This window comes from Embiotoca jacksoni, unplaced genomic scaffold, assembly GCF_022577435.1.
Source record: "Embiotoca jacksoni isolate LCO1_2020_lvr unplaced genomic scaffold, fEmbJac1.0.p SCAF_2, whole genome shotgun sequence".
Lineage (NCBI taxonomy): Eukaryota > Metazoa > Chordata > Actinopteri > Embiotocidae > Embiotoca > Embiotoca jacksoni.
Window position 1 is genome coordinate 5829481 of NW_027185340.1, and position 20566 is coordinate 5850046.

The following is a 20566-nucleotide window of genomic DNA, read 5'->3' on the forward strand; positions in this document are numbered from 1 at the left end:
TCAGGTTTAGGTCAGCAAAAAAGTCATTACCAAGAGTTGTCTGTGGGGCTATGTTCCGGAGAAGGGGCTGTCTGCCCCGGGTCCTGTTATGAAGAACTGACAAGGACAAAGGAGAGATTAAAGTCAAAGAGTCAAAACTATTACATATTCTGAAAAAAATTAAGTTTTGGATTCAGGACAGCTTGTACACGGGTGTTAAGGAGAGGAGTTCACCCACTCAACCAACTTGACACAGATTTCATTTGATGAAAAACTACTTGAAAAAACTAAAGCTTTGTCATTTGGAACAAATCCCTGCTTTGTTGCATGTATTAGTTTCATCATCACTACACAGTTTAAAAACAGCTTTACTGAATCAGGTTTCATCAATAAAGCAGAAAAACAAAAAGTGGGATTTAAAGAAATTGCATTTGTCTGCAATGAGATGAATCTGGGGACGTATTCATAAAGATTCCCCAGTGACAAAAAAAGAAAATTCTTACAATTGTGACAGAATTTCCCCTTAAAGTCAGGAGTAGATCCTTGTAAAAAGTTACAAGAGAATAACTTAGTTATTCACAAAACATCTCAGTCCCAAAGAAAGCCGCGGAGGTGAAAAACTGTTAGGAGCAGGGAGGAGGACATTTAAGAGGCAGCAGTGGACAAAATTGCAGAACTGACACGGGATAGGAGAAATATTATTCCAATGCTAAATGAAACGTTACAAATTACATCATGCAGGGATGATGTTTGTTGTCGATCTCATCAGAGAGGCACTCATATCTCCCATTCAACGCAATAACGCCAGAAATGGAAGCGATTGCAGCACTGAGATATTGGCAACTGAAAAAAAATTGACAATGATGACTCCTGTCTGTTGCAACATTCATCACCAGTGACCACACAAACAACAACAGCGCTTTCACAGCCTCAAATTGGTATGCACTTAATTTCATTTCTACTGGATGTTACTGTCAATTCTGTGCCCTTTCTCACAAGGTGTGCATTTTTTGATCAGCCAATCACAACTTTTAAAAGGACGCATCATACCGAGCAACGGGGTCAACCAGAGCTCACTAAGATAAGGGTTTCTCTGTCCTTTCCTTGCTCAGAGTTATTCTGAGATGTTGAGACTATTTGCTAGAAATGTTTTCACCTACATTAGGAGCTCTCAGTGGATTCTAAGAATGTTTGTGAATACGGCTCCAGATCTCTGGTTAAAATTCTCCCAGTGCTGAGTCTTAGAGCACTGTGAGATGGACTGAAACAGACATTTCTGAGCAGCGATAAATTGTGGTGAATTATAAAAACTTTGCTTCTGTATCAAATAGGAGCCAATTCCCCAAAAGCAGTGCGTCTATTGGCTTACCGTGGTGAGGAGGAAAGGGGAAAGAGTGGGGACCTGGCGTTAAGGGTTTCTGATGGATGAAAGACAAAAAGACAAGAGGAAGAAGTGGTCATTCGTCTCTGTTATGTTCACAGCAGGCCAAAGTATCAGCTTCTGCCCTCGCCACCATCTCTTCCTCAGCCTCTTTCTTTGTGTTGCATAACTCATAGGCTCTGTGCTCCAAGTCAAATTGGTAAAGTCCCTGGTGAGAGGCTTGTTATTCAAAGTTTCCCTGTGGAAGGGCAAATCTTGCAGCTAAATCTCAACAGCTGTGATGTTTTATGAGTTGGGTTATAGGAGCACGTGACACAGCACTGTCAGAAAATCAGGGCCACCTTTCATCTCTCAACTCATTTCAGCACTGCTACCCCTCCTCCCTTGTCCCTCCAAGCCATCTCCCCTCTTTTTCCTCTAGTTTATTCCACTGTCGCTAGCTACAGACTGCTCTCTTTGGCTTGGCCCGTCCTGGCTGCGCTGACGCCGTTTCCATTCAGCAGTTGGATGGAAAATTAATGAGGCAAACAACCCTGAGAATAGCATAAGCTCACTAAAGTGTACAACAAGGACTCTAAAGCAGATTGTCCGTTCCAAATAGACACCCTGTTCCCAATTTCTTTTTTTTTCTTTTTTTTAAGAGGAGGAGTACCTGAGCAGTCTCACCACACTCAGTTGTTTACAACAATCCTCTGATGAAGCCTATTCTACATTTATTGGCAGCTGAATCCACATATTGATATAATAAAAGGAGAATGTAACAAAAACATCTTTGCTCTAGTTTTGATAAGAAATTAAGTGTATCCATTACATACCACAGGGTTGATGGGACGTTTAAAAATTTTCCTGATGGCCTTCTCTAAAAACACAAGAGAACAATCAGAAAAGTTACTTCAGTGGAACGAGCAGAAAGCGGAGGAATTAAATGAAACCACATTTTAAATCTTAGACGACTGAACAAGGGCTTCTCAGTAATGCCTTAAAACAAGTGAACCAAGATGGTTTTGATTCAGTAACACTTCTTAGTATTTTAAGGGTTTATATGATACTGCATATGCACATAATATCACCATGGTCACTCCTATGTTATTGGTAAACAGTCAGCATTTCCCTCTAATTTACATATGTTGTTTACAGACTGACAGACTGGAAAAAAAATCCCAACAACATGAAGTGACTTTTGAACTAAGCATTGGGTTTTCCTAATAAAATGTCATAAATCAGTCAAAATATTTGCATCCACAGACTACCAGGAATCTTGCCCTTCAGAGTTTGTACTGAAGTTCAGCAAGCAGCAGGATTTCTGGCCTTTTCTCCCATTAATCGTAAACCTGTGCTTTCATTTAGAGGGTGAATTGATGAAACACCAAATCAAATAAATTGACTCTGATTAAATCTGAAGAACAGAAGCACCACAGGAAGTCCTAAAACCCACCTACTCTACATTTCCCAGGAGTGCCATACAGTACCATATGCATAAAGAATACGTCAGGACACTTCATAAATTCTAACATCCACTGACCAATGGTTTTGCACAAATTACTTTCCAGGTCCGAATGGTCTTAACTCGGAGATACCAGTTTGTATACCATGTGTCACTGCACTCCTCCCCACTCACAGCAGCCATAGAAATAAATCAAACTTACCCTCTACGCCTGCAGTGCTGATGTTGTGAACGACCGGCTTGCTCCACACCCCTGTGCCATCCTTCGAGTTCGGCTGGACACCAAACTCATAGACTGTGTTTGGCTTCAGATTGTCTATGACTGTGTCACTTGTCGGGCAGGTCTGGTAGTTCCACTTCCTGTTCTTCTCCCGGTAACGCACCGTGTAATGTCTGGGCCCAAGACAGAGCAGAACAGCGGGGAAACAGTGAACTCTGTGCCTATTAGGATGCCTATGTGAAAGGACAACTAGCAGTAGAAGAAATAAAAAGCATCTGGATCTGCTGTTACTGACTTCATGTTTGTCAGGGATCCATGAGGACAAGAGTTCTGACTCAGAGGCAGTTCACAGACATTTTTGGGAAATTCCCTTTTAAATATCACCATAAAACAATGCTGTTTTGTCTCATTCCGTATTGCATAGCCAACAATGTTGACAATGTACTAAAAATTCAATGTCATTGAAAAAGTAACAAGCAACCTTTTGCACATGGAATAAATTGATTATTTTTGTATGTGAAGAACAGCTTCTGCTGTTTTGTTTGTTGTGAGTGTGTGAGCACTCTTTTCTATAAAATGTAATTGTTAGTTTGGCTACATGGAGGCACTTGACACAATTATTTAAAAAGACAGAATTAAAAGAACAGACCAAATTTGTTTAATGTTGGCAGGATTCGATCACAGTTTTTGTTCTTTTGGAGAAAAAATTAAACACTGACTGCAGAAGTGTCTCAAATGACAAGCCTTCCAGTTGAGTTTAATGCTGTGTATTGATGCCATCATAAGAAGAGCAAAGTCAGGATACAGTGATTCGATGCTGTGGCTGAACTCTGCTCTTCTTTCCATCAAGGGACAAATGAATACATGCTTTCACCATTCATTTACAATACACATAAAACTAGTAGAAAGTAATTTCTCTTTAAATTAAATTGGTGTCACGTATGTTGTGTGGGTTGACTCCTCTCCTAAACACCTGTGTGCACAAGCTGTCCTGGATTCGCAGCTACGTAACCTGAGAGGCTTCAGGGAGTCATTTGCTGTTTATGCACTTATACCAGAGTTTCTGAGTTATTCCACCATCTGGTTCTACGCTTACCACAAATACAGTACAACTAGGGCACAAGAAATCAAAAGGCTGACAAAGAAATCTTCAAGCTTCAGGCTGGCACATGCATTACTGTGTCTCTGCTCTGTGGCAGAGGTTGTCAGATTGGGACCCACACATCCACCCAAGAAAGTGAGAGGAGGATGTACAAAGGGACAGAGGGGGTGAGGTAAAGATACTGCTTGAGGTAAAAAAGACAGGTAGATGCCTGAGAATAACAGGAACTCAGACCCTGTAGTTTGTCCTGCTTGTTAACAGAAGGTCAGCGGTAGTAGCAGCACACAGCCCATGGAGGTAAATACGATACTTTTAGACCCAGATTGCTGCAATTTGCATCAAAATCAGTGCGAGTTATACTTACTGAGGATGGATATCTCCATATGTCCACCACAAATAAACATCCACAAATTCGCTTTAAACTGCTTTTAACTTCAGATCTTGTCAAAGTAACCTTATGATGCTTGTCAGTATGCTGCTAAAAACAACTGCTGATAGCTAATTTGGCAAATTTTTACTGGTGCCAATTTGCCAAAATATTTCAAATGTAGACTTACTCACAGGAAAGTAGAAGACTTGATATATTAACGTCATATTTCCTGTTTACATCATCCAAGGCACTGAGAGAACTGTAGTTTCAAACCTTGGAGCACAAACATCCTCCAAATAGAATTAGGGCCAAGAATAAGACTTCTAAAATCCACAAATATTTTCTCTTTTAGAGGTTCCAAAGAGTGACACTTAAATAAATTTTTTTTTAAAAAAAACGTTCTGTGCCACGACAATCAAGTCTTTGACTGGGATGAATGTGTAGGCCTGTGTGTTAGTGTGGAAGCTCACCCATCCTCTAAACAGTCATTCATGATGTTGCCTTCATAAGGGGTTCTCAGCAGCGTTCCCCAGGACAGGAGAACTGAGGTGGGGGTCACTGAACCAATGACCAAGTGTAGTGGCTTCTCCAGCTCCACTTTACCTGAGAAAAAAATGAACAACTTAGTTTAATAGCTCATCTTTCATGTCTGAAAGCCCCTTTTACTATGATTACTGATGACTTTTCCTTTAAACAAACATACCTGTGCAGTGCTTTTTCAACTCATTGGTTGGGATCGGCTGGACAGCTATCAGGTACTTGGGCTCAGCATCTAAAAAATGAAGCACAAACTGGAGATTAGGCTTTTATGACCCATGAGCCTCTACAGACACACTCATCTCTTTAGCAAGACTAAAATGGTCACAATACAATTCACATACACATTATATGAGCCTGGTCTTTGACCCTACATGGAACATCACCAGCCTTTCTTACCAAACTCAGTCTCATACGGCTGTCCGTTCTCTGGCAGCTGAATGAACTGTTTGGAGAACATGCTGCTGCCGTAGCCCAGGATGTAGCCCTCGAGCTTGGTTTCAGCGTTGGGGCGTAAAAACTTCATCACAATGGTGTCTCCTGTGGCATTGATGCGGACTTTCATGTTCTGACGCCTCACTGAGAAGACAAGAGAGGACACCAGTGATTAATTTAGGAATTACATAAACATGTAGAAGAAAGAGGATCAATAGATTCTAGACATTTAAAAAACAAACCAAGCTTTTAGTCATTAGCTATTTTTATGACAAAAGCAGCCTCAGAGATTCTAATGACATCTTTGGCACATCAAGATGTGTTTTTTCATGCGAGTAGATATTGGGAATGCAGTTTATTATTGTAGTTTCTAAGACAATATGCGTAGAAAATGCCAAAAATACAAAATATGACAAAAATTTAGGATAAACAAATTAAAAGACACAGCTATCAAACAAACCTCTGTCTCAATTTTTTTTTTTTAACAAAAACAGAAGACTAAAAGGCTTGTGAGAAACATTTTGAGTTATATAAATGCTTTAATTTCAATAGCTTTCACCTTCCAAGATTCAGTACTTCTGCTCTTCATCATCTCACACTCACTCAACAAGTACATGCAGTCAAAGCAGATTTGCTGCTGATTTGAGTTCTGCCAGTAAGGAAGACAGTAGTGGGCTTAATTTTATTAAGTGGGCACAAGAAGAAGTATCTAATAACACCTTTTGTGTGCTTTATAACTTGATAAGAACATTACTTTTATAGAGAATACAAACTTTAAGGATGTGCCTGTTACAGGCATCATAAACCGAAACTCCAGCTTCTGTGATGTGTAAGCAGATGCAGGATGCAGTATGTGTCTGTGCTCAGAAGTGGCTTTTGAAAGAGACACTGTAAAAACCAAAAGCTGTGAACACTTGTTATTAAAACATGAAGTCAGTAAGGCAGCGTGACGCTTGTGTTGATGCAACCAGAAAATGAGATAATCCATGAACACACAGGATATTTCCTCTCTCACAAACACCTTTTCTGCCGTGACCTTTACAGATTACAGTCCTAATCAGCAGCGCCTGGGGACAGATGTCAGATGAGGACAGGCACCAAAGGGTGGATCGCAATAAACCAAAAATCAAGAAGGTTTTCAAATTAGCTTGTTTTTCATGTTAAGGTTGACCTCACAAACTTGACTTGGTCTTAAGGTCTTGGTCAGAGAGCCATTTGGCAAAATACAAGGCAAAAACAGAAAGGAATACATATTAAACAAAATGTGTCATGTTTTTCTGTAATCAACCAACTTGGAGGTGCCTGGAACAAACGATAACCAGAGCTGTGTCTACAGTTCATACTGGTGACGCTGCTGATTAAAACAAAGCTCATGTACCAATAAAAAAATAAGAAAAAGAATAATAGTTTTTGAAAACTAATTTGAATTAATAGGTTTTTGAGGTCTTTAATATTGTGGTTGGTTTCTTTAATATCATGATGTGTACATGTATAACTCTGCTGCTGATCGTAAATATAATACCTGCTGGAAGTGGCAGGAAAATCATTCCCTTTTCACAGAACGTACAAAAATATGTACCAATAAAACAAAACAATAAATGAAGTAGTAAAAGAAACATTATTTATGTCCAGTGCAATGGGTGCATGTTGTTTATACGTTTCTAACAGAGCATATATTGTTTTGTTTGTTAAAGTTTACAGAGTTGAATTGATTTATTGGTGTTTTTGAAGGGTTTGCTGATTTCACTGTGGCCTCAGCAACGGCAACACTCAAGCCAATGAGAGTGGAAAAATGGATCTGTGTTCAAAATGGACCAACGGGGAAGGTTCCATAAGGAATGTGTATTATTGAGAGACACTTGCAGCTGGTGTTAAAACATCTGATGAAAATACCACAGAGAAACAAAATTTCAATGCTTTTGTCCCAAAAAAAAAAAAAAATAGGTCAACTTTAGAGCATTTTTTCTACACTTACATTTTTTTGAGTATTTTTCTATCATGCAAGGCTTTTAAGTAAAAGTGTATACAGTATATTACTTATTCAATGTTGATACACTGCAAATGGGTAAAAACCTATTTCTACAAGGTAAAAGTGTAAAGTTTTTTGGCTTCCCAAAAATCCATCTTTAGTGTCAAGCAATAGGCTTGGTAGCACTTTTCCATGTCCATGTGAGTATACTGGAATAAAAAAAATTCTGAAAACGGATTCAGATCAAGCGGGGGACAAACTGCTCGTTGACCAGTGTAATGTGTGTTGAATATGATGGATGTATTGATGCTGACCACAATAAACACCTATTTAGACATAAAGTTAAGACTGTGGTGGATTTCAGCTGCCCATCACCGCCAGAGGAGGGGTGGCAGGTGGATGTTTTAAAGCCAACAAACTGCTAATATGCATAAATGCTTGAAGACAGTCTGCATGATCAGGAAGTGATGAGCAACTCTCAGTCTATGGAAGCCCAAAATGTAGAAAAATGGTTTTGTTTTGTTTATTAGCTCTGCCATTTGGACTGTGACACCAGCCAATAACTGTATGCTAACAATTGATTTAGTCTATAACTGGCATGCTAATAAACATCAGAGAGCTGAGATGAGTGTTGCTGGACCAGGACTGTGACTTACACTGATAGCTGGCTGGTGCATATGTAAGACAATAGCCCCACCAGTGCAGACTTGGATGATAAATGGAGAGCAGTAGGGATAGAAAGATTTTCAGGTTCCTGAGTCTGGTTTTTAGATTGTAATTCTGTTTTTATCATATTAAGTGTGTATTAATTCAGTGATTCATGCCCTTGGGAAATCCAGTTCAAATTAGAACCAAATTCCTGAAGTCAATTATATTTTCATCTCTGTTTCTGTCACTTATTTTGCAGTGGAAATCAGCAATAAATCTCCAGGGGCTTAAACTTCCACCCCTCATAGTCTACAAGGCTTAAAACACTGGAGTTTCTGCCTGGATTACGACTTGTATTATGCTCTCCACAGCACATGTCCTTGGCTCATATCTCAGCACTAAATGAAATAGTGGAACTTTGTGGGAGGACCACTGCCAGAAGCTGCTGGACGCCAAAACAGACACTGACAGTGACAGAGGGGGAAGCCCTGGATTTGAAAAATACCCTCATGCTTTTCCAGCTATGTGTTTCCCATCAAAACTGCATTTGTTTTGATTCTTCCATCAGTATTTCCGATAAAGCAACAAGTGAGATTGGCTCCGAGGGAGAGGGGCTCGGAGCACATGAAACATTAGGAAACTTCTGGCAACACGTTTCAAACTCCAGTACAAGCAAATGCTGGCTCTGCCCCACAATAACCCGTCCAAAGCCCGGCCATTTGGCCCACAACACTTGGGGACTGTTAAGGCTTATCTGTATTTCCAGTGTAAAATGAATAGAGCTTTGGGAACGATTCCAGACAGAGTCCCGATAATCAATCAACTACAGTGCAAAGGCAAACTATTGATATTAAGCGAGAAAAAACCTGCTGAACTGCACCATTATTGCTGTGTGTATTGAAATGAGTGAAATAATGATTATTCAAAGTCTTCCTGAAGGCAGCTCAGTTGGTGTCTGACCCCGTCAAGCATGTGAGATCTATGAAGATTTAAAACCTCACCAAAACACATGCAACTTAAGTATAATTAAAGCCACAATCTTACCTGTAACAATCATGGGTGGATTACTGTACAGGCCAACCATGCAGAAACAGAGCAGTTCTTATTGGAAAATAGATCAAAGGGTAAAAGCACACACAAGGAGACATAAAACAACCATGAAGACACATAAAGAAACATGCTAATCGACCACAAAATAACATAGAGAGTTAGACCGACCACTCTGTAACCCTCTTTGTAATCATTTTGGGTTTGATTCGACCTGTGGGGGGGCTTTCACATGTCTCCCGAGAAGCCCATTACCTTATAATCAATTCATGTTAATAACCAGTCTATCATAGGGAAACATCTGGAGCAGCAAGCAATAGTTCAATAGGAAAAAAAAATGTTACATGCCATGATATAATAAATCTCTATTTAAATACATTTCATCTGTATGGTGCCAGAAGTTGGTGACAGATTCCCACACATGTAGATATAATGTCCTGTTTACAGTATGCTGTAGTAAAGACTGATCCCTTCAAATAAAAACATCATGACAGCAGCAGTTAATCGCCCTGTGCACCCCAAGAACACAGCCAATTCACCATTGAATTCTGTCCAAGTAAATCAATTGTAACACTGGGAGTCAGCCAGTAAACTTGTCAGATTATTCAATAAACAATGCCACATCATTAAATAAACATTTCACCACTGTAGTCATCTTGATTTGGACTAATACTTAAAGAATGTAATCCCGCTGGAAAGAAAGAGAGAAACACCCTCAACAGGAAACTCGATCTCGTCTCTGGAGAGCGGCTATCCTGGATCATCAGCCACGATGGATGATCAGTCGGTTAGTGAGGTTGTCAGAGTAACAAGCTCTTCTTACTTTCAACTGCAGTGCAGCATGATATTTTGTTAAAAATGTGTTAAAAAATAGATGTTAAAACATCTGTGCAATATGTGCAGTTTTGGCTTTGTCACTTCCAGATTTTACTATCTGACACTATCAATCCACAGATTTCTATCACCTCTTCACCACCTCTTTCCCCCCTCCAGGTTCAGATGCATTGCAGAAAATGCACTGAGATCATCACAGGACTTTTCCACTCATGCTGATGTGTAAACGAAAGAACTATAAATACCCAAAGCAAAAGAAAAAAATTGAAGCAGGGCGACAAGGCTTGTTTTGTTTTTAAAATATGTAATGGAAAATAACTTTTCCCTTCTTTAATGTGGTAGTTTTGGAGGATGGAAGTGACACAGAATAATAAAGTCATGTGAGTTTGTCTTGAGTCAAAGCAGCAAAACATCACAACTGTAACCCCCCCTGACCAAACAAGGCTGTTATATCGCTCTGCTACCCCCAGTTTGACACATCTGTATATAGGCGACACCCCTCTTGTCACACAAACACAATATCCTGCTGTAGGTGTCCTGAGTCGCTGGTATACAGTATTTTGGCCTCTGGGGTTTCCGTCCTGGAAGCACAGAGGAGGTAGAGAGGAGCCTTGGTCTCCGTCACCGTGGAGACAAAGACAGATGATTTATGGCGCTTGGTATAACAGTCACCTTCATTTAAGGCAATGAAGTGTGAAAATCTCTCAGAGCCCCGCATGAGCCAGAGCAGCGAAGGTTTGAGATAATTTAGCTGCTGGGCAAACGACAGCTGAACTGACCTATATTAGCTCTAATGGGAATAACCAGTGCAACTCAGCCCGGTGAATATCTACTGTAACACAGCAGGAGCCTCTTTGATCCCACCCTCCTCTGGAACAATCACATCCCTTGGGATTTGCAGGAAGCCTCACCTTGCAGCACAGCAGCAGAGAGCTGTGCCTGGGATTGTACTCCCACATCTTGCCACAGCCTTGGCTGCTTCCATGCAGGTCTCTCTGCTCTCACACCATATATCCATCCTGTCAGATTCGACTCCGCAACAGCTGTTTTCCCTTTTCCCTGTGGCACTGCTCCATTCCGTCCTTCACCTCCTTCACTCCATCTCTGCTGTCCTATATGTGTCACCAAACATCTTTCCATCAACTGGATCCTCTTTTACCTTCCTAAAGTGCTCTGAATTCATTTATCTGTCATGTCTTCTAATCTCCTCTACTTTCCCTTCTCCTGCCATTATTTCCCACTCATCAATCTGTGCGTGACGTGAGGCTATGTTTGCTCTGGCCATATGTTGTCCTCAAGTGGGTTAAAGGTAAATAATTTATCATATTCCAAAAGCTTCAACTCATTCCAATACAGATGGAAAAGCTGTTCAAGAGCACAAACACATAAATGGAAATTAAAAGCCTTGGAAAGTACAGATGATCTCAGAGCACATTGACACCCGAGTGTTATACAAGAATATCTATCAGACAAGAACACAAACACACTTTCCAGTATAACATGTTTAATTCTTGATCCAAAAAGAACAGAAGTACAGACATTTAACACTCTTCCCAATGTAAAAACACACATCGCTCCTTTCATCTGGCTGCCAAAGCTGCACACTGAGATTTGTCCGCGAGCCAGCCTCCGCCATTCAGGTTACACACTGGAAGCAGCCATTTCCACTGCGCTCACCTCTTTACACCGACTCCAGTCTGCTCACCTCTAATCATGTTTACTACCATCAAAGTCTGCGCATGCAAGTTTAACTCACAAAATAGAGCATGGCTGCAAAGCACAAAGTCAGAGATGGAAAGCAGGCTACAGTGTGTGTGTGTGTGTGTGTGTGTGTGTGTGTGTGTGTGTGTGTGTGTGTGTGTGTGTGTGTGTGTGTGTGTGTGTGTGTGTATGTGTTTGCACAAACTGAAAAAACATTTGGATAATGAGACAATATGGAAAACGTTTGTGGAAAATTTGCAGTTTTCCAAGAATGTTGCGAGACTCTTAATCAAAGAGTGGAGGCTCAATACGCCGTCTTCTGCTTGTTAAAGAAAATGTGGTTGGTTTATGATTTGTTTGTGGCATCTGGCAAAAGTAAACAATGCAAGTGGGGACATGGGTTTGACACCTCCAAGACCGGTTATCCTCAAACTATTGATAAAACCCTCCAAATAGGGACCTGGATTGTTGTTGTTTTTTGCACATGTTAATGTAAATGCACTGTTGCAATAATCTCCATATTTTTTTTTTATTTATTTATTTATTTTTTTGCATTTTGGAGAAATGTAGCTTTTACTGAAGTGTAAATCTGAGTTCAATTTTCCATTCGGGTTGGTTTGATTACAATTGATTAATGAGAGCTGTAAGATGTTTGAAAGAAATGAAACAATACAACATTCTTTTGCCTGAGGAGATGTTTGAAAGTAATAAGGCCACTTTTTAACACTTCAGAACGTCTGCTTGGCGGGCACCGTTCCCAGAAAGTCAGCCCATCAGGGCTGTCTCCACGTCTAACCCTTGACCCCCTACCTGGAAACACTTTCATTAAAACCTGTGAGCAGTAACTGACCTATTTCCCTGTGACTGCTCACATCATTTCAGGGAAATGTGGATAAACCGCAGGCATCTTAAAAACAGTGCACTCGCACAGTTTCTAATCACGGCAATTTAAAAGCCTGACAGGTGACCCGAAAAAGGAAGGCTAAACTTTCCACTTTAGAATTGAAGTTGCGCAGCATTTAACAGAATTAGAAGATGGTGTCAAATTCACTTGTTAAATGTGGATCCTTTCAAATCCCTTATCTAATTCATTAAGCTGCCTTGTTTGCAGGATGGCCAACAAACAGCTGGTATTTCACTCAGTGCAGGCACAACTAATCTACCACTACTTTGTAAAACAACTACTTTCTAGCATTTTACCACATAGATTAAATATTTACTATTCAGCTAATTACTATTCATTACTAACTACTTATTTTAAAACAAAAGACCCAAAAGATCCAAAATAAAGTCAGCATTTGGAATTGACTCTACTCAACAATACTCTAGCCCTCGGTCTCACTGTACTTGCAGACTTGTTACCACAGCAAAAGTGCAGAGCTGGCTTTGTCTTCTGGACAGGAAACACAGGGTAGAACTGCATTAAAGCCAAATGTGGTATTCAGCGTTGCATCTGGTAGTAACAGTATGACAGCAGATAACAGTATCAACTGGAAAACTGAGTTCAAAAACTGCTGCCTTTATCTGCATATTTCATGCATATTTCTGAAGCCGCAAAGAGGTTTATGATGTTAGAAATCAGGCTTTTAAACGACTTTCATCACTCAACATCTTTGCAGTAAATGGTTGTCCCAGTATCCCTACAAAGTTGTCACTCCTGTCATTTATCCTTAAAACTAATATTCATCTTACTATGACATATTGTGTTTCCAAGCCTATCCCAGCATGCACTTGGCAGAAAGCACAGAAAGACCATGGAGAAGTAATCAGTCCGTCAGCACTCAGACAGAGAGGCAGTTACACTCATGTTCACCTGCATGGATCGTAGTCTGTGGTGGGAAACCTAGCAGACCTCACCCAGCACTGATGCATGCAATAAATACATCACATTTCATCAACAGTGTCACCTGATGTGGATGTGTCAGTAGAAAACAGTAACATAAATGCAGATATGACCTACCTCTGCTCCGGTGGGAAGTGGAGGGACCAGACAGAACTATCCCAGCGATGAAGACCATGAGGAGAGGGACTAGAAAGCTGTGCGAGTGCTGCTGCATCCTCATCCTCATCTCTGCTGGGGTCAGCCCTGAGACTCAGGTGTGACGAGCTGCGTGATCTGAACGAGCTCGGAGGTCTCACAACAGGACTCACAGAAATAAACGCTGAGTAACTCTCTGGTAAGTTGGGTGAAATGTGTTCTGCAGCTGCAGGAGTCCGGCTGGATGTTCTGGTGGCTCTCAGGACTAGTGCAGCTCACTGGACTGGACTTCTGGATGCAGCCGGCTGCTCCTGCACCATCTATACCTCTACAATAGAGGGAGGGGACAAACAGAGTAAGACACACCCACTCTCCTCCCCCTCCCCCATCTCTCCTTTTTTTCCCTCACTTACTTTCTCCATCTCACACTCTCTTTCTCTGGAAAAGTAGAAGTTTTCTCCAATCTTCCCGCCTTCCTCAGTCTCTTTTTTCTGTTCTTTTTTTCTGCTCAATATGGTGTGTCCCACCAATCCTGCTATGAATCTAGAAAGGCTTTTTGACACTTTCCATTGTCCTTCTTTTCTCTCCTTCCCCTTATCCTTTACTTTGTTTCTTCTACACTAAATATGTTTAAATGCTTCTCTCTAAAGTCCCACTTTTCATATTCTGCAAATGACATGCACATGGAAGTTGAGAAATCTGGTTATTCATAGTCATGAATCTACTATTTTGCAGATTTCTAATCACTGGTACACCAACCCTGTCAACAGACAAAATGGCAATATTTTAAATTAAATTTACCATTAAACTATGGTTAGGCAACTCCAATATTTGAGGACATGGTGAGAACAATTAAAAATGTGAAATAAACGCTTGTCTCCTGCATGAACATCAGACGTATGACATTCTCATCCAGACACTTTAACCCTTTTGTTGTTTTCTGAACTGACGGTCACCTCAATATCATATCCTGAACATGATAAATAAAAAAAAATTAAAAAAGGATATGACATAAACAAGAATAAAGGTAAGTCTTTTGAATAAAGTTCCATTAAGAAATAGAAGTGTCATCGAAATATTATATTGAGAAAATCAATCCATCGGGTACCTCAGTGGACATGATGGGGGCACATTTAAATGACCAGAAACAATCCTTTAACCACTCATATCTTCTTCGAACACGATCAAACAGCGACATCTTGCAGGTGAAGACTCGTCACTGACCACATCATTTACAAGAACCCATTAAAAAACCTCAGCTTCAACATGATCTTAATTTCAAACAGAGTCCAAACCCTGAAATAAATTGTCAAAAGTCAGGATTAACAGCTTTTTGGTCACAGAACAGCAGCAGGTCTCCACAGCGGGAATGTGCCTCTATATACAATATGAGTCCCCACAATGTCGTTTACAAACAGACACACTCTTCAGTCTGTACAATTTGAAGGGTTATTAAACCAGTCATAAAGGGATTTGCATCCAAACAGTCATGAGTGTACAGAGTACTGCTGTCTTTATATTCCATGGAAACAATGGCACTCATCATCCTATGTATAAATATATTCTTTGCCAGTGTCGAAAAAACACATTAGCATCACGTGCAGTTCAGATCAGCTGACACAAAAAGTGTCTTTTGAAACCATGTGTCGCACATCCACATGACTTTCTAGTGCATTACTAATACGAGGACTGCGTTGCTTTCTTTGAAGTAAAAAATATTCAGTATTTCTCTGTTTAGAATATTGACTTTGGCTTCTGTATCTGTTTGTGTGCAAATGTGTGTGCGTGTTTCCTGACGTCAGTTTTGATCCTGGTCAGCCAAGACTTTCAGCCAGAACTGGGCCTCAAGGACACAAAGTGTGTGTGTTTGTGCAAGGCTCATACGTCTGCCTGCACGTGCATGCATGCATGCGAGTGTGTATTTTAACATCTCCACCCGCTGATGCCGTTGACTGTATCCCACATGTCATCACACGAGACAGGAAATGATGTCGCTCGCCAAAGGAGGTGTGTCTCCAGAGGAAGCCCCTGGGCAGACTGTTTCAGTGGAACACCAACCTTCATCTTGCCAGATCCCATTAAACAGAGATGAATCATAGACTGCACACAATGGAAATGATAAAAAAAAAAAAAAAAAGTTTAGTATGCGACCACTTTGACTTCACTTGCTTTGCTGATGGGATTTGTTAGTTTGTGAAGGCACAATTACACAGGAATGAGGGGGAAGATAAGGACAACCACATTAATGAACCATTATCTTGTTCTTTTCTGGTGGGGGAAGAAGTACCCAATGCCTTACACATTAACGGTGCAGTGTGTAGGTTTTGCGGGAATCTATGAGTGGATCAAAAGATCCAAGACTGGTCCTGTTGCACAGGAACGGAGGGCAGCACTGTGACGTGCACGGAGCAAGAAGAAGCTGTAATCCTCGTGAGTAAGTATTCCAAGTTAAGTCACTTGATGAAAATCAGCATCTGAGTTTCACACGTTTTTTGAGAACTGGTGCAGATGTCTGAAATTTTGAGCCAAACTTGGGAAATTGGCAACTGGGACCCTCGAAATGCTTCAGAAAGCCTGGGACAATGAAGTAATGAGCATGAAGAGGCGATTTTAATTGACATTCACGTTTCCGAGGTGTAGAATGTCACTATCCAAGACTGAAGAAGGCGCGTCAGGTCAGGAGCCCGATGGGTTTCCTTTTGATTTTCATGGAGTTGTGAACTGTGAATTTGTCCCCCAGGGTCAGACTGTCAACACCGAGTTCTACTGTGATGTTCTGAGGCCTCTGAGGGAAAACATTCGCAATTCTCAACAAAATCATTGCTCCCTACCCTTTCCCTACTCACTAGATTAAGTTCTCTGCTACTTCTTTCTGTTGCCTTAAAGTTTGACACAAACTCTGATGTACACCCTTTGCTCAAGTTCCAGCAGCACAGCTCACAAAACATGTGTAACTCAGGCATTGACGTTGATCAAGTGACGTAACTTGGAACACTTTCTCACAAAGATTGTAGCTTCACATAACTCTATGTACGTCACTGTGATACACAATGTTCGTGTGCAACAGCAGCATGAATTTTTTTCCACCCCTTGTATTGGCAGAAATTGAGTATTTTAGAATGAGCCATTCATATCTACATATGAAGCATGTCATGTTTCTCTGTCATGTTTCTAGAGCATGGACAAAACCTAATACTGGCTACAGAGAGGGCTTTTCGCATTCTTTGCAAGTTTACTGGCCATTAAAGATTTGCCTCAACACTTGGAGGGGGAGGGAGAGGCGAGGGTTATTCAGTTGGCTGCAATCTGCAACCGCCACTAGATGCTCCTAAATCCTACACACTGCCCCTGCATTCAAAATTCTTACTAAGTACAAATACAGAGGTATTATCAGAAAAAAAAAAAAAAGCACAAAAAATATCAAAGGGATAAAGTTCTGATTCTTTTATTTCTTATTATACATCATTAGCTTCTTAAAACTGATGCAAATGCTTTTGAAGTTGGTTAAGGTGGAGGTAATAGTAACTACTTTATGGTATATATCCAATGTGTCATAAGATATATCAAAAGGTGCTGTGATGCAAAATTGGGTCAAGAAAGGGGGAAGAGGGGGTCCTGCTATATAAATTTGTATTACATTTGCACACTTTTCTCAAATCTTTGCTTTGTTTTGAAAAATAGCAAATACTTATGGAATAGAAATCATATAGGAAATGTTGAGATAAACTGTATGAAACAAGACAACCACCCCCAACACACACTGCTTTAATATTAGGGATCACCAAAGAGCCAAATAGTTTAGAAACCACTAGTTTAATCTTATATCTTACAGAAGCTGTATTGTGTCTGTTTTGGTGTATAATTGTATTCATATAGTACATATCTGCCACAGAATTACTCTTTAATCTTCCTCCACACCCTGTGTTACTCTTCCTCATCTTCCTGACTTCTTGCTCTAGCTCCTCTCCATAATTACCTTCTTCCAAAAAGCAGCCTCCTACTTCTCTACCACCTTCACCCTGTCACCCCTGGTGTCACTTTCCTGCAGCATCACCATCGCCTCTGTTCTCTTTCATCCTGCTTTCTGTTATTGCTGAATGTAGCCTGGTTTGTATCAGGAGTACAATGTACTTGTGCACATAGCAGGCCTCTAAATGGCCATAATTTGTGTTATGATAACTTCAAGTTTCTTCAAATGGTTTTTTTATGCAGTTACAATTCATTTTTTTTATTTTTTTGTATTATGTATCAGCTGTTGTTGCAGAAGAAGACATTTCTTCAGCCGAAAGTCAACTTTAAATCCCCCGATGAGCAGGATTTTATAGCTGTTTGTCACATTTGAATCAATGTTCAATCATTAACAGATTTAGAAAGAAAGCTCTTTGATGCTTTTGTAGTTTGGACCATTTGTGCAAAGTGTTTTTCAGTCGTTGAGCCTGTATTGGCCCTCTTCTACATCCAGATGATCCATCATTCAATCTCAACTTTGGGACGGTTTTAGTTTGTAAAACGCTTGAACCCCGACACACTGTCAGGCAGATGCGTCATGAAGGGAAATGACTGAAACATTGTGTCCCTAATAAACTCAGTGGTGACAGTGTGAAGGAATTTAGCCCTTTCTTTCACATTGAAGGGGCAGAGTTAAAAAACAGCCGCAATAGAGAGGGTGGAGACATGTTATCAATTAAATATTGTGATTAGAGCACAGATTTTCAGACCGCCTCTCCTGACCTGATCTATGTTCCATACCTGAGCCATACCTTGAAAAAGGAGATTTATACAGACAAATTCAAACGTTGACTACTTTTTTATCTTCTTACATCTGGCCAAACAAGTAGTGAAAGGGGATGTAACTCGTGTCTGTTTCGGAAAGTTACATAAATGGTCAAACACGATCCACCTTATCTGATGTGAGATAGGTGCGTGTGTGTGTGTGTGTGTGTGTGTGTGTGTGTGGTTTCACATACAGTCGGACAATCATTTAACCATTCATTGAGTAGAGGCAGGCAGACTGCTTTACTAAAAGATGAATGGGCTGAAAGCAATACATTGACAATGTTTTTTTGGGGACAGTCCCATTTTTCTCCAATTAAAAATGTAATATACTGTAATCAAGTAGTTCATATAGTTGTTTTAAAAATCAAGCAACAAGTATTTCAGTCTCTTGTGGCTTTCATCACAGAATAAAGCCATAAGACTTTTTTGATTTTAGATACATTTCTTGATACTTTCTAGACCCCTTTTAAGTGTAGTTGAGGTTTTTAATGCTTGAAGTCTTGTCTTAATTTACCTTTTTTGGAGCCTTCTGTCATTGTTCTAATAAGAAGGAAGAAGCTTGTGTGTTTATTACCAACTTTGAATGCAAATTATTTTTGTCATATTTAAATCAATTGACTTGCTCCAATTGCCTTCAAACCTACACTACAATTGGTTTTGATTGGTTTAAAAAAAAAAAACGTCCTCCAGAATGAACTGAAGCCTTAAGGATTTCATTAATTTTCTCTCAAACACTGGTGTGTTTTATTCTCCTTCCCCAACTGGGATCTCGTCTTTCTTCCTTCAGGGTTTGTGAAGGATGCGTAGGACAGAGGAGAATGGGTCAGGCACACTGTCCTCTTTCTGCTTTTGTCATCACAGACTTGTCATTCCTTTCCTTCATTTTATAGCTTTTCAACACATCATCATCCAGACCTGCCAACGTGCGCCAAGCAGCCGGAAAACTGCATCAGGGATGGGTACCAAAAAAATGGAGTATTCATACAAAATCACACATCAGTTTTTGTTTATGTCAGTTTCCATACAGTTGATGATAGTGAGGAAATAATAATGTTCTCTCTCTCAGCCACGGGCTATTGGCTACTACAGCCCCTGAAGATAGATCACCTTTACTCAGGTGGAAAACCACTCAAAGAAGGCTGCAACAAAATTTTTTTTTTTTACATTTAACTTACATGTTAAAATTTTAAGATCAGGACTCTTTTTCTCTTTTTTCTGCACCCTCTGTGATTTCTTGCTTCCAGTGGGTGCAGGCGATTGGAAAATGTTTGCTGCCGTGGCCAAGAGCAGAAGGTCTTTCACAGCTCAGCCGAGTGTGTGCAAGCTTCCTCACTTGGACTGGTTGTGATTTTGACTATGGAAAAAGACAAGAATTTAGAATTTTTTTTTTTTTCACTCACTTTTTCCAACGCGTTGATGCCATGAACTGAATGCCTTATTGAGTTACAGACTTTCATACCAGGTCAGAGCGGTTCAGGGATGAAAATGTTGCAGACATTAAAAGACACACGTTCATACTTCTCATACTCCGCTTCAGCCCGCACCACAGAAATCAGACTTTTCTGTCATCACTGTATTCCCATCGTCCTATAATATAACCTCTATACTGATACATTTATTGAACCTCTCCAACTTCTGACCTAGCTCCATTTTTTTGAATTTATTATGTGCCTGTCAGGATGTGTGGTAGTGCAGCGAGTCTGGTTTTCCTGCCAGATAAACGGGCTCTGCATTCTGTAGCAAAGTGGAAAATATGATGTATGGAATAATCTTTCAAATACTGACACAGTTTCTCAGAGGTCACAGTCTCAGTTGGTTTCACTCTGTGCACACACTTGTAGATAACACCAAGTCAAACCAGTCTGCACATCATACTGTCATGTTGCTGATAGCAATATTAACTCATAAATTGTAAAGTCTCAGCAGTACCTGGATCCCCCCTGTGCATGACTTCATTGCTGATTAATGTAACAGTTGTGCTTGTTGCCCCACAACTACACAATGTTACAACTTCACATACTTCCACAAACACACAGAGCAGGTGAAGAACATTTGTGCATCTTACCACATCTGCTGAAGATTTTTGAAAAGTTAAATACAAAAAAGAGACTATTTTTGGTCACTGCTTTCAAAATTTACACCACA

At 40.2% G+C, this 20566-nt stretch overlaps 1 protein-coding gene across 5 annotated transcripts in view; it reads right to left on the reverse strand.

Moving 5' to 3' along the window:
- Nucleotides 1-13924, reverse strand: part of LOC138201072 (target of Nesh-SH3) — a 29730-nt gene extending 15806 nt beyond the window's left edge. For all 5 annotated transcript variants that reach the window (XM_069154197.1, XM_069154196.1, XM_069154195.1 and 2 more), the window contains exons 1-8: nt 13628-13924; nt 5433-5612; nt 5200-5268; nt 4967-5099; nt 3007-3197; nt 2176-2219; nt 1349-1397; nt 31-96 (exon numbers count right to left, since the gene is read on the reverse strand). In XM_069154197.1, the coding sequence (XP_069010298.1) occupies nt 31-96; nt 1349-1397; nt 2176-2219; nt 3007-3197; nt 4967-5099; nt 5200-5268; nt 5433-5612; nt 13628-13736 (841 nt within the window). In that variant the 5' untranslated portion in view covers nt 13737-13924. The remainder of the gene's footprint in view (nt 1-30; nt 97-1348; nt 1398-2175; nt 2220-3006; nt 3198-4966; nt 5100-5199; nt 5269-5432; nt 5613-13627) is intronic.
- Between the last annotated feature and the right edge of the window lie 6642 nt (nt 13925-20566).